This window comes from Gorilla gorilla, chromosome 15, assembly GCF_029281585.2.
Source record: "Gorilla gorilla gorilla isolate KB3781 chromosome 15, NHGRI_mGorGor1-v2.1_pri, whole genome shotgun sequence".
Classification (NCBI taxonomy): Eukaryota; Metazoa; Chordata; class Mammalia; order Primates; family Hominidae; genus Gorilla; species Gorilla gorilla.
The window spans coordinates 79,887,471-79,909,408 of NC_073239.2; the positions used below are offsets into that span (position 1 = coordinate 79,887,471).

Consider the following 21,938-nt stretch of genomic DNA (forward strand, 5'->3'; position numbering starts at 1 on the left):
TACTATCATCGATCATGCTTATTTATCAGTAGACTCAGAAGGGCACAGAATAGAAATCACTGCTCATCAAAAGGGCAGTATTAGCATCCTCTTCCATGGGCATAGACCTCATAGTAGTTTGTGTAGCAGTCCAAACAGCTATGCTCCCTGTCCCCTGTCTCCCCAAGAAGACAACTTAAAAGTGAGAAAGTAAGACTCAGTCAGCAAGTACTGGAGCCATCTTGACTTAAAAGCCTTGAGAAATAGTCTAATCTCACCATCACCACTACTCTCACGCATTCTGGACACTGAAAACTAAAACTCTATCTTACTGTCTACATTAACACGACCTTGGACTATTCTTCTGTCTCCCTTAGCATGACCTTCTTTCTCCAGGACTCTCCTGCTCAGATAAATGGTTTGATTTTTTTATTACAAGAACTTTGCAAAGACCTATTAACTCTTTAGTGAAAAGTATCTGCAGACAGTTTATGTCCTAAGATTCTTTGAATTCTTTCCTTCAAAATCCTTGCCTTGCTGTTTCCTCCAATCCTGTGCTATTGTATCATATTCTTGAACTTTACCCAATTCTAATAAAGCCCACTCCCCTAGCCACTCCCTGTTTTTAAAAACCTACCCTATATCAAACTTCCGATTCTTAATCCATTCTGTCCTTGTCTTTCCTGCTCTGAGTACACTACTAGAGCTTTGCATGGCAGTGTTCCCTTTTACCGTGGTAAGCAATAAATTCAACTCAGCTTTGTCTTTTTAACAGGTTGTGTTGGTAATGTTTGGGGATGTAGCTTTTGACAGCCTCATGCTCTACCTAATCTAATACTTCTAATAACAATGCCACAGGCATAGGTTTCAGAGTCCCACAGGAGATATGCTCATATCTGATGGAACTCTGAAAGCTCCATCATTCAAGGAACCCATAAGCTATGGTGTCCTTATCAAGTTATTTATAGTTTATTAAAAGTTCCTCACAGTCTAGATGCAATTTACTGATGAGGGAATTTTTTTTTCCTTTTTGTGGAGATGGGGTCCTGGTATGTTGCCCAGGCTATCCTCAAACTCCTGGGCTCAAGCAATCCTCCTTCCTCTGCCTCCCTGAGTGCTGAGATTACAGGCATTAGCCACCATGCCCAGCCATTTTTTTTAAAACATAAGTAATATTGCCTAGAAACATAAACGACATGTTCCCTTCATCAGTTCCCAGGGAAGCAAAGGAAGACTGCTAGCCAAAGGTCAAATTCTCAAGCAGAAGAAGAAATAATTTTGTTAACCCTTTACCTAAATATAAACAACACTTCTTAAAGATGAAGAAATTCAATACAAGACAAACACATTCTTTATAAGTTAGTGTGTGTTGTGTGAAAGCAGGGACATTAAGGAATAAAATGAAGTATTAAAAAGGCTAAATGAAGTAGGGATGAACTCCACTGGAGCTTCCCCAAAAGCAGAGTAACAAAACTATGATTTCTCAAGCATGGGGATAATTATTGCACAGAAAGACAATAAACAGTAACCTCTATGCAAGTATTCATAATTAGCTAAGGTAAAAACTGTTTAAGAGTTAGCTGTAACATACAAATTCCAATATATTTCAACCTTCTTTGCCTCTATGTTACAATCATCCCCTGATGCTTAACAATAGGAACAATTTATCATGAATGAAGATCAGTACAGATAAAAAAAATTTTATGTAAACAAGAAAATCAAATAAAGGAAGCTCAATGCTATCCTCATTGCTTGTTATTTCCTATCCTCTCAAAGCTAATTCCCTCAGTTAGACAGACTGCTTTGTCTCACTGGAAATTCATGCAAAAGAATGTTCCTGCAACATCACCAGACTTTTCAAATCTAAGAAAGTCTATCTTTAAAGCTGTGTATTACCCAACCATGATAACATTCTCTACCAATGCCCACCAGGAATAGAATTTAAAAGCTTAGATGACAGCCATCATGTTCCAATTTGGAACTTGAGGCTGACTCTTACCCTTTCTCCAAAGTTTTTCCCTATCTCTTCCTTCACCCTGACCCCTCTTTTATTTACACCCGTGAATAGTTTGTGAGAAAGTTTTTCCCTCAAAGTAGAAAGTAGATATCTGTTCAGAGACTGTATCTTGTTCATCTTTGTATTCATTTGTATTTATTTGTCCACAATACTTTGCACTCCCAGTGGGAGATCACAGCTTGGAGGCTTAACCCTAGGGTAATCCTTAAACATGTATGGAAAGCTGGTAGGGTAGGTCATCTGATTGGAGGATTATTTACATGACAGCAAAAGAATACTCATGGAAAGCAACTCATGAGAGGAAATGTGAACATAGTGGTCAAAGGATATGCCCTATAGTCTGTGAGAAGAAAGAGTTTAGAGCACAGCTAAGATTATGTCACAAAAGTTTCCCTCTGGCCTTATCTTTCCCATTATTAACAAAAAGCATGTATAGTTAGGAAATGTGGTATGCCTCATTCACTTCAATAGAAATATTTGTAGGCTGGCAATTAGATGTCAGGCATCTTGGTAGGTATACAAATCCAAGATGAGTTAGAGAGACAGAGTCTCTGCTTTGGAGATTCTTCCAGAAACAAGCATAATACCTAACCATTAGCTCTCTAAAGATCTTTGCTGGATTTGAATTCTTTACTTGAAGTACAATTAAAGGATGCCAAATAGGGTCACCAACACACCTTCTCTGAGCCTATAGATGAAAGATGAGTAATCCAATACTCAATATAAATATAAATCCAATATAAATATAAATGATTTTTAAATTGTTATTAGAATCACTATGTGTATTAAAAGAATAGAAATCATACAATGTCTGCTTTCAGGTCACAATGGAATTAAATTAGAAATCAATAACAGAACAATATCTGAAAAATACCCAAACACTTGGAGATTAAATAACACACTTTTAAATAACATGAGTCAAAGAAGAAATCTCAAAAGAAATTTAAAATAATTTGAACTATACGAAAATGAAAATACAATTTAACAATGTGTAGGATAGGAGATCGCAAAATCAGTGCTTACAGGGAAATTTACAGCTTTGAACACATATGCTGGAAAAGAAGAAAAATCTAAAATCAATAATCTAAACTTTCACCTTTGCAAACTAGAAATCCAAAGTAAGTCAAAGAAAAGCCATCATAAAAATTAAAGCAGAAACAAATGAAATTGAAAATAGGACATAAATTTTTAAAAATCAACAAAGCCAAAAGCTAATTCTTTGAAAAGATTTTAAAAATCAGAAAACCAAACACCACATATTCTTACTCATAAGTCGGAGCTGAATAATGAGAGCACATGGACACAGGGAGGGGAATAACACACACTGGGGCCTGATGGGGGGCTGCCAGGGACGGGGAGGGAGAGCATCAAGAAGAACAGTTAATGCATGCAGGGCTTAATACCTAGGTGATGGATTGATTGGTGCAGCAAACCACCATGACACAGGTTTACCTCTGTAACAGACCTGCCTGTCCTGCACGTGTATCCCAGAACTTAAAATAAAATTAATTTTTTTTTTTTTTTGGCTGGGCGCAGTGGCTCATGCCTGGAATCCCAGCACTTTGGGAGGCTGAGGCACGCAGATCACCTGATCTCAGGAACTCGAGACCACCCTGGGCAACGCGGTGAAACCCCGTCTCTATCAAGACACAAAAAATTAGCCAGGCGTGGTGGCATGCGCCTGTAGCATGAGAATCACTTGCGGCTGGGAGGCAGAGGTTGCAGTGAGCTGAGACTGCGCCACTGCACTCCAGCTTGGGTGACAGAGTGAGACTCCGTCTAAAAAAAAAACAAATTAAATCAATAAGCCTCTAGTCAGGCTAACGAAAAAAGAGAGAGAGAAGATACAAATTACTAATATTAGAAATAAAAGAGGGGACACTACTACAAATTCCATGAATACTAAAGGGATAATTAAGAAATACTATGAACAACTCTGCCCACAGATTTGATAAATTTGATAATGAAATAAATCAAATCCTTGAAAGACACATCTGCTAAGACCCACACAAGAAAAAAATAATCTGAATAGAACTACATCTACTAAAGAAATTGCATCAATAATTAATAACCTAAAACACAAAGCATTAGGCCCAGATAGGTTCACAAGTGAAATCTATCAAGCATTTAAGGAATAAATTATACCAATTTCCTCCAATGTTTTCCAGAAGGTAGAGGCAGAAAGAATACTTTCTTGTGCATTTTATGAGACCAGCATTACCCCAATACCAAAACCAGACAAAGACATTACAAGAAAAGTACAAACTAATATCTCTCATGAACATAGATGTAAAAATTCTCAACAAAATATTAGTTTAGTTAATATTTGATTTAAAAAAATTAATCTAACAATGTATTTTAAAAAGTATACACTGTGACCAACTGGATTTGGTTCTAGGTATGCAAAGCTGGTGCAACATTTGAGAGTCAGTTAATGTAATCCACAACATCAACAAGCTAAAGGAAAATGGCATGATCATATCAATGGATGTAGATAAATCATTTAACAACTCCAACATCGATTCATGATAAAATACTCTCAACAAACTACAAGTAGAGAGGAAATTCTTCAACATGATAAAGAACATCTACAAAAAAAAAAAGAAAAAAAAACCCTACAACTAACATCATACTCAAGAATGAAAAACTAGAAGCTTTCCTATTAAGATCAGGAATGATGCAAAGATGTTCCCTCTCATCACTTCTTTTCAAACTCATCATGGAAATTCTAGCTAATGCAATAAAACAAGAAAAGGTATACTTACTGGGAAGGAAGAAATAAAAATGTCATTGTTCACAGATGATTATCCATGAGATGAGATGATTATCTATGTAGAAAATATGAATAAATTGACCAAAAACCATGAAACTCATAAGTAATTATAGCAAGGTTCCAGGTTACAAGGTTAATACACAAAAGGCAATTGCTTTTCTGTATACCAGCAAGGCACAAGTGGAATCTGAAATAAAAAACCATAATGCCATTTACTTTAGCCCTCCCCAAAATACTTAAATATAAATCTAATAAAATGTGCACATGATCTATGAGGAAAACTACAAAACTGATGAAATATATCAAAGAAGAACTAAATAAATGAAGAGATATTTCATGTTCATGGATAGTAAGACTCAATATTGTCAAGATGTCAGTTCTTCTCAAAATGAACTAAAGACAACAAAAATCCAACCAAGAACCTAGCAGGTTATTTTGTTGATACAAGTAGACTGATTCTAAAGCTTATATAGACAGGCAAAAAATTCAAAATAGCCACTACAATATGGAAGTTGAAGAACAAAGTCAGAAGACTGATGCTACATGACTTTAAGACTAACTATAAAAGTATAGCAATAAAGAGAGTATGGCATTGGAGAAAAAAATAGACAAATAGATTAACTGATCAGAACAGTGAATCCAGGAATAGACCCACATAAATATAGGCAACTAATCTTAGACAAAGGCAAAAAGGCAATGCAATGGAACAAACATAGTCTTTTCAAAAAATAGTGATGAAACAACTGGATAGCCACATTAAAAAAAAAAAGTGAATCTAGTCACAGACCCTACACCCTTCACAAAATTTAACTCAGAATGAATCATATAAAATAAAAAATGCAAAACTATAAAACTTATGGAAGACAACATAGGAGAAAATCTAGATGACCTTGAGTATGACAATGACTTTATAGATACAACACCAAAGGCACAATCCATGAAAGTAATAATTGATAAGCTGGACTTCATTAAAATGTAAAATTCTGCTCTGCAAAAGTCACAGTCAAAAGAATGAGAAGACGAGCCACAAACTGAGAGAAAATATTTGCAAAAGACATCTAATAAAGTACTATCATCTAAAAACTAAAAAGAACTCTTAAAACAACAATTTAAAAAATGCACAAAAGATCTGAACACACCTCTTACCAAAGAAGATATTCCTATGAGAATTAAGCATATGAAAAGGTGTTCAGCAATATATGCCATTTGTCAATTGCAAATTTTAAAACATCAAAACAGATACATTTAAACAGATACCACTACACACCTATTAGAATAGTCAAACTCCAAAATACTAACACCGCCAAATGTTGGCAAGGATGTGGAACAAGAGAAATTCTCATTCATCGCTGATGGGAATACATAATGGTGCTGCCACTTTGGAAAACAGACAGTTTGAAAGTTTCTTACAAAACTAAACATAGTCTTACCATATGATTCAGCAATCATGTTTCTTGGTATTTACCCAAATATGTTTAAAACTTATGTCCACATATAAACCTGCACATGAATGTTTATAGCAGCTTTATTCATAATTTTGCCAAAACTTGGAAGCATCCAAGATGTTCTTCAGTAGGTGAATGAATAAATAAACTGTGATACATACAGACAATGATATGTTATTCAGCACAGAAAAAAAAAATGAGCTATCAAGCCTTGAAAAAACACAGAGGAACCTTAAATGCATATTACTAAGAGAAAGAAGCCTATATGAAAAAGCTACAAACTATCTGATTCTAACTATATGACACTTAGAGAAGGCAAAACTATGGAAACACAAAGGATCAGTGGTTGCCACAGGTAAGCAGAGAAGGAGAAAAGAATAAGCAGAGCGTGAAAAAAATTTTAAGACAGTAAAACTAATCTGTGTGATGCTGTAATGGAGGATACTTGTCATCATACTTCTGTCCAAACCCATTAAATGTACAAAATCAAGAGTGAAAGCCACTAGAAACGATCAACTTTGGGTGATAATGATGTACTCATGTAGGTTCATCAATTGTAACAGATGTACCACTCTGGTGTGGGATTTCCATAGTGGGAGAATCTATGCATGTTTGGGAGCAAAGGGTACATGGGAAATCTCTGCACCTCCTCAATTTTGCTACAAACCTAAAAGCGTTATTAAGAATTAAAGTCTATTTTTAAAAAGGCTCACACTCTTTACAAAGTTAGATTTAAAAGCAGATTGCTTAGCACTTAATGTTGGCATGCTATCATCAGCTGTGAATCACAGTGAAAAGAAAAATCAACTAATTCCAAGAAGGATTGGGTAGCGCTATGGTTTGATTGGTTTGTCCCCTCAAATATATATGTTAAAACTTAATCCTCAATGCAATAATGTTGGGAGATGAAGACAAATAGAATGTATTTAGGTCATGAGGGGTCTGCCCTCATGCATGGATTAATGCTGCTATAAAAAGGGCTTGCAGAAGCGGTGTGCTATCTTCTGCTACATGAGGACACATTTGTCTTGTTTGCTCTTCTGCCTTCCACCATGTGAGGACAGCCCCCACAGGACACCAGATGCCAGTGCCTCGGACTTCCTAGTCTCCAGAGCTGTGAGAAATAAGTTCCTGTTCTTCATAAATGACCCAACCTGTGGTATTTTGCTATGGCAGCACATAACAAACTTAGACAGGCAGTATTTATATGGATTTAATAAGATTAAAACTAGGAAAACAAACAGAAAAATTAGGTTTATCCTAGTTATATCACTGAAGTATTATTTTAAGTTATCTATACACTTTAATGAAAAGGTAATGGCAAGCCAGCTGTATTAAATAACAATTTCTAACATGTTATTCTTTGTAGAAGGTCTGAGATGGCAAGCAAAAGGGAAAAAGAGGATTCTAAGCTGACAAAAGTTACTAAAGTCTAGAAGCATAATTAGCCTTCCTGATTTCCTGTTCTTGTTTTAACGACTAGATCAGAAATAAAAATTATTAATGTAATTATACAGGATAAAGTGAAATGATGCATGTGGCAGCTTGACAAGCATAATTCATGACAAAACAATAATTTAGAAAATTATCTTCCATAAACTTTTCTGAAAATTAAAAGTATTTATATACTTCCACTTAGCAGTCATTGTTCTATTCATTCTTTCTCCTAAAGCAATGCATGAGTTATCTTTTCCCAATTTCATTTTTGACCTAGTTTTTATGTTTATCACTTATTAAGACTACTCATTATCATCAAAATTCCCCATGTATCATATTTCCTGAATCCTCCTATGCTACCAAACAGTGTGTTATCTGCAGCTGCTCCATCTTTGATGATGTTCTATGGCTCAGCTCCCTCTAATCTCCCCAAAATCAAGCTCCCTGAACCTCCCAAAGCTGTATTCAAATGCATACTACAAAGAAGCTCAATCCTATTCTTTGGATTCTTAGTGACAACATTCTTTTACCCTCTGTTTACAGCTTTTAGAAAATTTATGTTCCTTCTTTTCAAACAGAATGCCTTCTTTAATGGAATCTGTCTTTTCTGCCTCACAATTTTCTTAAAGAATCACATATTCAGTTCATGAATTCCTAGTAAACCAAACTACCTTCAGAGAGCGTGTCGACAATCTTGAAAATAAAGAACGTTATTAAGTCTTCTAAGTCATTCTGCACTTACATCATGTAAAAGGATTATATCGTAATTTTCAGACTCATATTCTCTCTTATTCCCAAGTCACCATTAATGTACTTCCTCTTCAGGTCTAAGTTCTATTTTATTTTGATGTCATTGTACAATTTACTAAAACCTTGCTAACATTTTACTGCTTCATGTCAATAAGTCACCAGTATGCCTTAAGAGCAATGAAGAAATACCAAGGAGATGGAAGACACGTTGTTCACCATCACAGGATTTATAATCCAGCTGAGGAAACAAACACATACAAATGAAATAATAATACCCCACCAGATTTGCAGAATTCTACAAGCAAAATTTATTAGTATCCCTTTTCCCATTTATTCCTTATAACCACCTTGTGATATAAGTAATTTAGCTATACACTCTTTTCCTTGTTTTACATCATGGAAACTGAGAACCAGAGTAACCCTCTCAAAGTCTCAAAACAAACATGTCCTAGACAAGGCACAAGACTCCAGAACATCCAACAGCTGATATAGTGCTTATGAACACACACAAATCAACAAAAGAAAAAAATATTTTTAACTATATTAAGGTGCATACATATACATAAGTGAAGATGAAATATGGTGAAGATATTAATTAAAGCTGCTTGAGAATGATGCAGGCAGGCTTCCTGAAAGAAATATGTTCCAGAAAGGTGAATGTTATAATAAGGGGTAATAAAGAGCCAATCTACAGGAACTGACCCAGAAAAAAGGCAAAGAATGCATAAAATAGTATGAATGAAGAAGCTGATAAACGTGTGGATAAATCTAAATAAGAATTGACAATTAAATATTAATAAAACAATCATATATTAAAAGGAAAAAATTAAAAATAATGTAGATCCAAAATAAAAGACAATAATAATTTGAAAGATGAAGGGGAACAGAAGTCTTTGAATTAAATGAAGAAAGGTAAAGATACTTAGAAGCTTCTGGAATCTGTTAAGTCAAACACTGATGTTAAAAATGTAAGAGTAATCGATTAACAGAAAAAATTCCAAACCAGTAGGAGGAATCCAAGAGATTAAAGGAAAGTTCAATCAATCCAAAACCTGGAAAAACAAAAGGAAAAAGAAAACACCAAAAAACAAAGGTAAGAAAAGGCATTTAAAAATAGAAAATAAGATGTACTAAGTAAATCAAAACGTAATTAATCACAATCAAATTAAACTTGCCTGTTAAAGAGACTTTCAGAATCTATACACTACTCATAAAATATATATCCAGAAATATACAGACCAAATACACACCAACCATACAAAAGCAAATTTAGCTATAATAGTATTAAGCAAACTAGACCTTAAGCAAGAAAAGCATTATTAGGGACAAAGAGAGTTAGAAAATAACGTGGAAGAAATCTCCCAGAAACTGTAGCAAAAAGATAAAGGATTAGAAAATAGGAGATTTAAAAAAAAAAAAAAAAAAAAAAGGAAATTGGCCAGGTGCAGTGGCTCACGCCTGTAATCCCAGCACTTTGGGAGGCCAAGACGGGTGGATCATGAGGTCAAGAGATCGAGACCATCCTGGCTAACATGGTGAAACCCTGTCTCTAATAAAAATACAAAAATAAAATTAGCCGGGCATGGTGGCAGCGCCTGTAGTCCCAGCTACTCAGGAGGCTGTGGCAGGAGAATGGCGTGAACCCAGGAAGCAGAGCTTGCAGTGAGCCGAGATCACGCCACTGCACTCCAGCCTGGGTGACAGAGCGAGACTCCATGTCAAAAAAAAAAAAAAAATTACAGGACTGGTCTCATAGGTACAGTATCTGAATAAAAGGAGTTCCAGAAAGAAAGAAAATTTAGAAAAGGTCAGAGGGCTGGAGAAAATCATAATAGGAAAAAATATCAAGACAGTAGTCATGCTTTTCCAGGCTGAAAAGGACCACCTAGTTAATACCCATCAAAACTGATGAAAATAGATCTGCACAAAGGCATATCTTCAGAAAGTTACAGAACCTTAGGACAGAGAAGGTGTATGAAACTTCCAGAAAGAGAAAATAGGTCACATGTAAAGGAACAGAAATCATAATGACTTCAAGTTTCTTATCAGAATTACTGGAGGAGTACAATGGCATTGTATCTTTCAAAATTCTGAAGGAAAATTATCTCTAGCGAAGAATATTATAGCTAGCTTAACTATCAATCAGGTGAAAGAGTAAAGAGAGGTTTGTTTAAGAAAATGATATCGATAGAATACTTCTTGCATCAATGTAATGAAGGGAGATTTAGATAATTGTCAGAGAACTTTGTGGTTGAAATTAGTGATAAGAACATAGAAAACATAAAATCAGACAGTTATCAGCTCCCAGAAAAATGGAAAGTGCAGAAAAAGAAAAGTAATTACAGCATGCTGCAAGGATCAGCTATAAAATGCATATTTGCAGTCATAACAATATCAACACTTGGCCAGGCCCAGTGGCTCACGCCTGTAATCCCAACACTTTGGGAGGCTGAGATGGGCGGATCACTTGAGGTCAGGAGTTCAAGACCAGACTGGCCATCATGGTGAAATACTAAAAAAATTTAAAAAAATTAGCCGAGTGTGGTGGTGCGCGCCTCTAGTCCCAGCTGCTGGGGAAGTTGAGGCAGGAGAATCACTTGAAACTGAGAGGCAGAGGTTGCAGTGATCACACCACTGCACTCTCGCCTGGGTGACAGAGCAAGACTCTGTCACCAAAAATAATAATAATAACAATAATAATAATATCAACACTTAATATTTATTGAATCAAAAGGATGATATATTGTGAGAATGAGGTGATGAAAATGGTGCATGTAAATAGTGAGCGAAAGTAGAAAGGGGAGCTAAAATCTCACCTTTCATGTTGAGAAGTCAAAGACAAAACCTAAAATTGACAAACCAAGAGGTAGATATGTAATCGTGTTGTTTGGTGACATGGAAGCAAATAATAAAAGAATCCCCTGAAAAAATTTGAAAGTAGTTGCCTCTAGGGTCTTCTCTTTTTTAAAATGAAACATTGCCAACTTTTCTTTATAGAGATTTTACCAATTCATTCTCCCCCGAGCAGTGTATGAGAGTGATATGCCACATCCCACTTGATCAACTGAGGTCCTGTAAGGAGTAGATGCCAAGCCAGGGTTATTTACGCAAGAATTTTACTGAGGTAAATGCCTGGGAAGGACAAAATGGGGAGGAGGGGAACACGAAGAGCCTTTGGACTACAATGCAGGTCTAACACCTGTGAAAGAGGGAAGGAAGACTCAGGTAGGAAGAAAAAGCTTACACTTTTACACAGTAAATGGACAGTCCCAGAGCAAAAGTTGCAGTTATGGACAAGTTATAGTATTCCCACCATACTCAGACACTGACGGGGAGCAGCCCTGGGGAAATGTGTGAGCCCAGCTTCAACATGTGAGCTGCAGGAGATCAGAAAAGGCAGCAGCCTTCAGTTAACTGTTCAGTGATGTGTTGGAAAATGATTAACAACTAGCTCTACAGAAAGTTTTTTAAAAAGGCCTTGATTTGTAGCTTTTGCTACTTTCTGTAGTGTAAATACGCCCACTGTGGCTAATTTCAAGCTACCACTGTGAGATCACCAAATGCTGAGTTGAGAAGAGATGGTAACAATAGGCTTTCTAAAGCCAGGAGCTGGACCCAGGGTGCCGCTGACCGTACTCCACACAGCACGTGTTGATGAAAGGAGATTTGAGCGGTGTGCCTACTTAGCTACTACACTCAACAGCCTAGTGTTCTAACGTAGTTTCGGTCTTTGCAGCGTGATAAATGAAAATTGTATTTAGTGTGGCGGGCACCTGTAGTCCCGGCTACTTGGGAAGCTGAGGCCGGAGAATGGCGTGAACTCGGGAGGCGGAGCTTGCAGTGAGCCGAGACAGCGCCCCTGCACTCCTGCTTGGGCGACAGAGTGAGACTCCGTCTCAAAAAAAAAAAAAAAAAAAGAAAGAAAATTGTATTTAGTGTAGATTTACTTTGCATTTCTTGAATGTGAACAAAGTTGAGAGAATCTTTTAATATATATTATTGCAGTATTACATAATTATAAATGTATTATCACACAATATATTTACTGTAATACTAATCAAGCCAATCTTTTGATTATTTTTAATTGACAGAAATAATTGCATGTATTTACTATGTACAACATGACGTTTTTAAGTATGTATGCATTGTGGAATGACTAAATCTAGCTAGTTAACGTATGTGTTTCTTCACATAGTTATCATTTTTGTGGTGAGAACACTTTACACCCACTTTCTTAGCATTTTTCCAGAATGTGGTACATTGTTAACTATAGTCACCATATTGTATAATAGATTTCTTGAATTTAGTTCCATCTAACTGAAGTTTTGTATTCTTCCACCATCTCTCCATTCACCCCACCCCTTGGTAACCATCATTCTACTCTATATGAGATGAACTTTTCTAGATTCCACATGAGTGATTGCCTTTATTAAAATCTTTAGGCCTATACTCTAAATAACCAAAATCTCAATGTATTAATGTAATAATCTGTGTAGTGTGCAAAACATAAATACTGCTTATTGTCCCCTATCATGTGATTTGTATTTTCAAAATTAACTCCTTTAACTCACTTCAGAAGATAAATTTGAAAAAAAAAAAATCTTTAAAAGCTTGATGTAGGTGGACTCAAAACTTGGAAAATGAATTATTATGATTTTTTTCTCATAATTTAAAAAGTAATAATTACATACACAATATCAAAATACAATGTCTACACTTAAATTTGGGGAAAATGATATTTATATTATTATAATTGGTTGAATGTAAATATTTTATAGAAAAAGTCACTGAAGAAAAGTTTCAATCTATCTCCCAACACACATAGAGAAATAATATATTACAATGTATTATAATAACAACAGAGTAAAGAATTTTCCATCTGAGCAGTCTACAGAGTAGAATCTATAGGAACATCTTAGGACAATTAAGTTAGTAATATTATCATAATGAACATATTTTAATAATAGATATATTCTATATTGACTCTTCTATATATTATGAATTGAAATTACTGGTTGTATCCTATTAGCTTGGTGTAACAACTGAAATATCATCCACTATTAAGTTAGAGGCTGAGAAGCTGTGGATGAAGTGGTCTTTTAAGCTTCTACATATTTTAAGTACTTCTAGGTGCACTGATAACACTGAAGAAGCAGAGCCTTACATTAGACAAGACATCAGAAGTCATCTGATATGGTTTGGCTCTGTGTCCCCACCCAAATCTCACCTCAAATGGTAATGCCCACATGTCAAGAGAGGGACCTGGTGGGAGGTGATTAGATTATGGGGGCAGTTTTCCCCATGCTGTTCCCGTGACAGTCAGGGAGATCTCATGCGATCTGGGTGTTTTAAAAGTGGCAGTTTCCCCTGTGCTCCTTTTTCTCTCCTGCCGCCATGTGAAGAAGGTCCTTGCTTGTTTCCACCAGGATTGTAAGTTTCCTGAGGCCTCTCCAGCCATGTGGAACTGTGAGTCAATTAAATCTCTTCTGTTTATAAATTACCCAGTCTCACGTTGTATCTTTATAGCAGTGTGAAAATGGACTAATACGTCATCCAATATCCACAAATATATTCAGACAAAATGTAAAGCAAAAGCTATGAGGAAGAAACCAAAGTGGCAAAAATTCAAGAATTGCTGTTTCATAAAAGTTTCTTTATCTTTATGTTAACTCTACCATTGTTATCATATGTGTCTTGAGAGGAGGAGTCAAAAGATCTGTGAATGAGTAGTTTTCAAATGCTGCAGCTTTTCAAAGAAAATACATCTATTTATTAGGTTGTTATAAAAGTAAATGTGGTTTTTGCCATTAAAAGTAATTGTGAAAACCACAATTACTTTTGCACCAATCTAATATCTTCTTTCAATCAATTATGTATTTTGTGAACTGTAGTTGACTTCAAATGCCGCTGCTTTTCTTCTCCTCCACTTCTTCCATCCACAAACTCCAATTCCCAGTAATTAGCACTTTCAACCAGATATCAAGGAGAAGAAACAGATGAAAACTAATTTAAGGTAATCAAATATACTAACTTTTGGCAAGGGTTTCAAGCAAGTTGAAAGTGGTGGCTAAAAAGAGGTTTGGATTATCTGTGGAATCCATTTATCCTGATGTTTTCAAAATATATGACCCACAGTACTCAGAAAACCAAAACGAAAAACTTACCTCATCCACATTTTCAAAGGCATTGATGATGTCATAAGGTAAACAAGACAGCAGATCGATCACAAACCAAGTTTTCAGATAGTTCATCCTTATGAGCTTAGGGTCAGAAATGACCTCTCCACCGGGCCCCACGAAAGTCGTGTGAAAATTTAAAACGATGTCAACCAGAAAAATAACGTCCACCACACTATCCAGTACCAGCCAGGCTATGTTGTTCTGCTTTGTTTTGAAGGAAACATTATAAGGAACCATAATGGCGGTGTAGAAGGTAAGAATTAAAATCACCCAATCCCAAGTAGTTTTAAAAGCACAATAATGTAAAATAATGTGTGGTGGTGTCTTTGGCGCTTCTTGTTTATACTGAGGAAGGATATCTGATCCCAGCTGAAGAACCTAAAAGAGAGAAAATGTATTTATACATGACTAGGTTATCTCTGCACAGTCAGTGATGAATTCAAATCTACTGGCAGTCAAACCACAGCCAGTCATGCTCCACAGTCTTGCCTCCCTCTTCTCCTGAGTTGTCCTAAAATTTGTTCAGAGGAAGTCACTCCAAGTCCAATCACTCTACCAAAGCTGATCTTTCTGCTGTTCTATCTGGCCTGCTCTGATGCAGTAGCCAACACTGATCCACAACACTGCTGGATGTCCACTTCTGCAAGTGCCTCCTGCACACTCACTCTGCAAGCCTGCCTAGAATCACATGGCTCTCATGGACTGTCCAGCAGTTATTTGGGTGAAACACCATTATCTATTCTTCATACACATTTAGCACCTCAGGAAGCATAACTTTGATTCTGATGGCCTCGCTGGACCCCGGCATCCCACTGTTGGTGATGCTGTTGTCGAGTGATACTCAGCAAGGGCCCTGATGGGTGGCACAGCAGTGTAAAGGGTTGTAAAGGGTATCGCCTGCTTTTTCCCTTCCTCCCTTAGATCTGGACTTAAAGAATATTGTGTTTCTTGCCCAACTGCAAATTTCCTTTAGGGAAAAAAATATTAAATACTCAAGTTTGTTTCTGTATACCAATTCAAATGGAAAAATGTTGGTGTAAGTTTATATGAACCTTGAATTATACTAATTAGGTCTAATTACAGTAGAAAACAAAGATAAAAAGCAGATGACAGAGCAAGAGTAGAGGTTTGTGTATCCCTGGGCAAAGGTAACCAACACAGGACATAGCATTGCCTTCTGGAACCTGGAATCTGGGAATTATAAAAAACAGTTGAGGCAAGATCACGAGGTCAGGAGATCGAGACTATCCTGGCCAACATGGTGAAACCCCGTCTCTACTAAAAATACAAATATTAGATGGGCGTGGTGGTGCGTGCCTATAATCCCAACTACTCAGGAAACAGAGGCAGGAGAATCACTTGAATGCAGGAGGCAGAGGTTGCAGTGAGCCGAGATTGTGCCACTGCACTCCAGACTGGCGACAGAGCGAGACTCCGTCTCAAAAAAAAAAAGACAGTTGAAGGGATAAATCAAAAACTTCTGCCCTGTGCCATCAATGAAGCCAAAGACAACGTATGTGTTAAAGAGTTTGGTAAATGGAAATTTTTAAATATTTTCAACAGATTTGCCCATTGTATGTATTCAGTTATTCAGTGTCTCTAGGACTAATGGGACCCGGGAGGTAGGAGTCAAAAAGTCCAAATCATAAAATCATAAATGCATTAAATATTTAGATGTAAGAATGGATAAAAATAAAAATACTTGTTAGCATGTAATTCTGAGTTATAATATATGCCACAAAACAAAACAAATATACTAGCATCTTTGGCAGCTTGGGAGAGTATCCTAAAGTTCCTCTCATATACAGAACTTACATATCTGAAAACTAAGAATATAATATCTATCCATTTTTACCATTTTTGATACGGAAAACATCATTGGTGGTCCTTTTAATTGTATGTTAGAATTGTTATTTTTATTTTGGTGTTTGTAAGAATACTTGTAAAGATATTTTATGTATTTGCCATTATCAGTACCTCAGTTATGTTTTTCCCATGATGTCTTAAATTACTTAATAGCAAATCATCCTACCAGGAGTTAAGATTCATGTTGGGGTGAAGTATTATACAATAGTACATAATCGTGTCTTTTCTTTTGCTTTTCAACCACTGGCCTGTCAATTCCAATTTCATTGTGTTAAACATGAAAATTGCCTTCATATTCAATGTTAGTAGTTTACCATCTATATATACACAGTCTATGTTTAACCACAAATAAATCAAACTTGGGAAATAAGAACAAACTCAGTACCAGGGTGCATTACCACCTTCGTGGACCCTAAGCCTTTGTGCCTTCCTAGACTCCTTCATGGTGAAACCCCGTCCTACTAAAAATACAAAAATTAGCTGGGCTTGCTGGCACGTGCCTGCAGTCCCAGCTACTCTGGAGGCTGAGGCAGGAGAATCACTTGAACCTGGGAGGCAGAGGTTCCAGTGAGCTGAGATCACACCACTCACTGCACTCCAGCCTGGGCGACAGAGCGAGACTCAGTCTCAAAAAAAAAAAAAAAAAAGTGTGTATGTATATATACATATATATACGTGTGTGTGTGTGTGTGTGTATTATAACAGCATTCCTACAAAGATAAATATATTAATATCACACATTCAATTTTTGTTTTTACCTAAAATTACCCTGTTTTCTTCTGCTCTTAATAGAAATTGAAACATCCTGTAGACCCATAAAAGTGTTGTGGGTCCCTGGACACTGTGCCTACTGTGCTGACAGATGTACGCCCTGCTCAGTAGCCTGGATTAATGCAGGTCTCCTCTAAAGATGGAATGGCATCACCCTGAGTTCAGAAAGTCTTAAACCTGCCTATATATTAGAATCATCTGGGGAAGTTTTAAAAGAATACAGTATACTTATACCTAGACTCCACCCTGGAGGATGATTAAATTGGTCTTGTTTGGGTTCTCAGAGAATCTATATTTTCAAAACCTTCCCAGGTGATTACAATGTACAGCCCAAGGTAAGATATCTGTCTTACATTCCTCTAGACATTCAGGACCCAATTCTCTAGACAGTGATTTGCATATGTAAAGCCCTCCAAAAAAATGCAAGATGGGGACAAAAAGGAGGAGGAAAGGGTAGAGGAGGACAAGGAGGAGGAAGAAGAGGAAAATGGCAACAACAAAAAACAGTGCACAAAAAAATAAGCTTCATCTTTTTCATATGCAAAGCACTACTAATCTTCACACTGTCCCTGGGCTCTTTCATAAAACAGTGAGTAACAGACTCTTCATTTTCATTGTTATGTCATTTGTGCTTTTATAAGCAATAAGCCTTTGGTGGAGGGAGGATGAAATCACATTTTTTGATGTATTTTTGTACCAATACAGACACATTCTTCCTCTCTGAAGATCTGAGAGCACTGACTCCAACAAAGTCAGGCCCACTGACTGATGTGGCGGGGCGTATATATTTATCTCTACCCAACATAAAAGTGAACAAGCTAAAGGCAATCAGCAGGGTGTCAATTCATGCAGAAAATTAATTAACTACCTTTATGGAGACTGGAATCTTTGAAACTGGGGATCACCTCCAAATTTGGGGGATCAGGTAGAATTGAGATCAAATTTATCTGTCTTTGTAAAAGTAAAAGCACCTCAAATTCCATAGCTAAACCAAATACTTGCATTGAGCAAATTACAAGGGTTTTGAGTACCACTGGAAAAACAATATTGTTATACTTATTTGGTACTTCTTTTATGTCTATCTTTGGAAATCTAAGAGTATGCGCTGCAGGTATTCAGACTAAATGTCTATCGACAATCTTGTTATTTCTGTATGCTCTCTGAAATCGACCCTAAGATCTGACAGAAAGCAGTTTTATATGAGAACCAGGTTTATGAATAAAGGATGACTGGTAAAGAAACTAACACTAATCACAGAGCAAAGAAAAAAAAACAGATGGGATGAAATAGGAATACGTTTCTCAAAAATAAAAATGAGAAAATGTCAAGGGGAAAGTTTCTTTCTTTTCCGTTGATACAGAGAAAAAACAATCCTGAGTGATTCTGGGTGCTAAGGGAGAAGATTGTCTTCTCTATGGTCCCCTTCCACTTGTTGTCGCTCTGTTGTGTAACAGACAAAAGAAAAATCCTGAGTAAGGTGTGGTTAAGACCCCAAAGGAATCATGACCATAAAAATTCACAATCACAGAAACAACCTCCTACATTTCAGCTTGATTTGTAGAAAGAAACAGGCAACTTTAGGCAGAAGAGGAACTAGCTCCAAAATCTAAGCATTTTTGCAAAAGAAAGTTGTATCTCATTGTCTGCTTTAAATCTTGTACTAATTGCATATTATCTTTTAAATATTGTGATTATTATTACTAGTTAATATTTAGTTATATTAATGTCTTATTTTGGTCTTCAGAAACATGTCTGCACATCAAAGGATTCATCTTTCCCCAAGCTAGCAGTGCTATTTAGAGCAGAAAACCAAGTCTTTTTGTTAGCCATGGTCTAAGAAAAACTCCATAGTCTTCTAAATTCAGGGAACATACTTCCTAATCCCCTCCAAACCAGATTCAATATTTACGACAAGTTAAGAAAATTACTCTGAAGTGCTTCAACTCACTTTTCTGCAGCAGAGAAAACTGATAAGCGTATGGATTTTATCTTTCTCTTTTTTGGTAAAAGTTACCTGAGAATATTTTGTGAGTGCAAACGTAGTGCTCAGCATAGTTTTGGTAGCTTAATGAGCTTTTTGGCATCTTTCATACCAGTAATACAAATTATGGTTATAGAAGACATGTGAACAATAAAGCTATTAGCTGCCTCAGAGTTCTGTCCTCATTTTTTTTCTCCTTAGTCTCAGGGTAACATCGTCTAGTCACGTGACTTGAACAGCCATAACTGTGAAGATGACACTGAAGCCTACAATTCAAACTCAAATATCCTTCCAGAGTGCCAGACCCATAAATCTCCCTGCTGTTCAGGCATCTCCGCTAGGGCTTCCTACGGGGCTCTTCAAACTTTGTATGCCCCAAACTAAACTCACGATCATTGTCCTCAAATCTTCTTTCCTTCCTCTTACATTCGTCATCTTATTAACCAACAGAACTATCTACCCTGTCGTCTAAATCAAAAACATAGAATTGTTCTGGACTCAACCCCTTGTTTCACACACTATTCTAATGTATTAACAAATGTGTTCACTCTAATCTTAATGTGTCTGCAATCCACCCACTTCTGCTACCACTATCCTGCTGACAACCGTGGTCATGCTAACTTACTTACTGCTAGGACTTCCTCACTGGTTTCCCTACCTCCCCATTCTCCACAGAGCCACTAGGCCAAGCAGGAGTTTTTAATCATTTTGTTCCTTGGATCCCTATGGCAATCTGGTAAAAACTATGGACCTCTTCTTAGAATAAAGTTTTTGAATTAACACAATAAAAACATGAAATTGCAAAAGAAACCAATTAGGACCCACCTCCCTTTGAGAGGTTTTTCTGAGGCACAAAGGTCATTTTCCTGGCACATGAGACACCAACCACCACCATTTCACTATATGCCACCCTACCTTCTCCTTCCCCATATGAATTCAACTACAGTAAAGTCATACTCAACGTCACCATACTACCTCATCTCTGACCCTTTGTACATGCTGGCCTCCCTGGTAGGAATAAACTACATCCCTTCTTTACCTGACTAACTCTCACATTTCCCTCCAGAATTCACTCAGCCCAGGTATCATCTCACTTACACAGCCTTCCCTAGGGCCCCACATTTGGGCAAATTCTCCTGCACAGGCTCCCACGGCACCCTGTCATTGCATCTTTTCACATCTTATGATCAGTTTCCTCTGCTGGATATTTAACTCCTTGATGACAGGGCCCATTTCTTATTTAACTTTACATCCTCTGCAGAGTGCCAAGCACAGAGCATACCCTGAATATGTGTTTGCTGCATATATGCATGAAGCAATGAAAGAACTCCCTATCTGATATGCTCAAAGAAAACCTTACACTCTACAGACATGACCTGGGATGTCATGAGCTACACTCCCATTTCAAAAGTTGGAGAGAATGAATAGAAATATTTGGGATTTCTATATTTCTACAAGGGAAACATAAATTATCAGCTAAGTATTTATAAGATGATAGCCAGAAATATCTATATTAAATCATTTTAGGGAAGAAAAATGTACCAACACCACCATCTTGGGAAGCAAAGTTCGTCTCATACTTACTTCAGCTAGTCTTGAATGTTTGTGGACCACCTCTGTTTTATTCATTGGCGTGAGCTGCTGCAAAACACTTCGGCTATTTGTCAAAGCCCGTGTCAATCGGGCAAATTTCGTCCAACCTTAAAAATAAGGAAAGTCTCAGTTTTTCATACACAATGAATAAGGAATCCAACATTCTTGCTAGCATTAAAAAGATCTCAGCAACCACATAACATCCAAAATGAATGCAAAGTATCAAACAAAAGTATTTTCTTTCCTTCTGTATAGACATGCTCATATATTTGAAGTGTGGCCATAAAATAATGAGCAATTTTTATGTGTGACCTTTGTATTTTGCCCATATCTGTGTATAGTCCCTGTAGCCAATGCAACTAGCTATCCACAAAATTCTGTGCTCCTCCTTGCATTGTATAGCTTTCTTACTGGGAAATAGCTGTCCAATTAGGAATATATTTCCCAGAATTTCTTGCATCTTAGTATGGCCTATGTCCCTGGTTCTCACCAATGGAATGCAGACAGAAGTAATGTGTGTCACTTCCATGCCGTGATTTAAGAAACAACTGTGACTTCTCCACAATTTCTCTTTCTTTCTACCAGCTGGAAGGATGCAAATGACAAGGCCCAAGGGGATAGCAAAGCTGCTGAATAACTGTGTGGGAAAATGCCATATGCCAGCCAGGATCCTTTGCCTTGGACTGTTACATGAGCAAGAAATGTGCTTCTATTGTATTAAGCCACTAAAAGTTGGGGATTTATTTGTTACAGCAGCTAGTCTTACCCTAATTATAAGAGTCCTTCAATGTGTTTGTGTGCAGATATAAGAGAATAAAACTGAATTTCAACAAATCTTACTTTTTATGGTTCATTTCACACACTTCCATCTTCCTTGTAACATAGCAAAATGTTATTTATCTGTTATTAACAACTGCAGTGATACCTAAATTTATTTTTGGAATATCTAGAATTGTTAATAATGTCTTCTGAAAGAGCAGTGACTTTTGGAGGAAAGAAATGCAATTTAATGGGAAAGAATTTTCTTCTGGGGCCTCAAATTGCCAGTAATAAAATCATTAATCTCAAGGAAATGTCAATAAGAAGTGAACAAATAGAACAAAACCAGCCATACTCTCATCCTGTCTCAATTATCCTTTCCCTAGGT

At 36.7% G+C, this 21,938-nt stretch overlaps 1 protein-coding gene across 1 annotated transcript in view; it reads right to left on the minus strand.

The window, feature by feature from the left end:
- The window catches only part of KCNH5 (potassium voltage-gated channel subfamily H member 5), a 343,028-nt gene that overhangs the window by 263,196 nt on the left and 57,894 nt on the right, over positions 1-21,938 (minus strand). The window contains exons 5-6 of the mRNA XM_019009338.4: positions 20,783-20,898; positions 14,566-14,958 (exon numbers count right to left, since the gene is read on the minus strand). Of these exons, the coding sequence (XP_018864883.1) occupies positions 14,566-14,958; positions 20,783-20,898 (509 nt within the window). The remainder of the gene's footprint in view (positions 1-14,565; positions 14,959-20,782; positions 20,899-21,938) is intronic.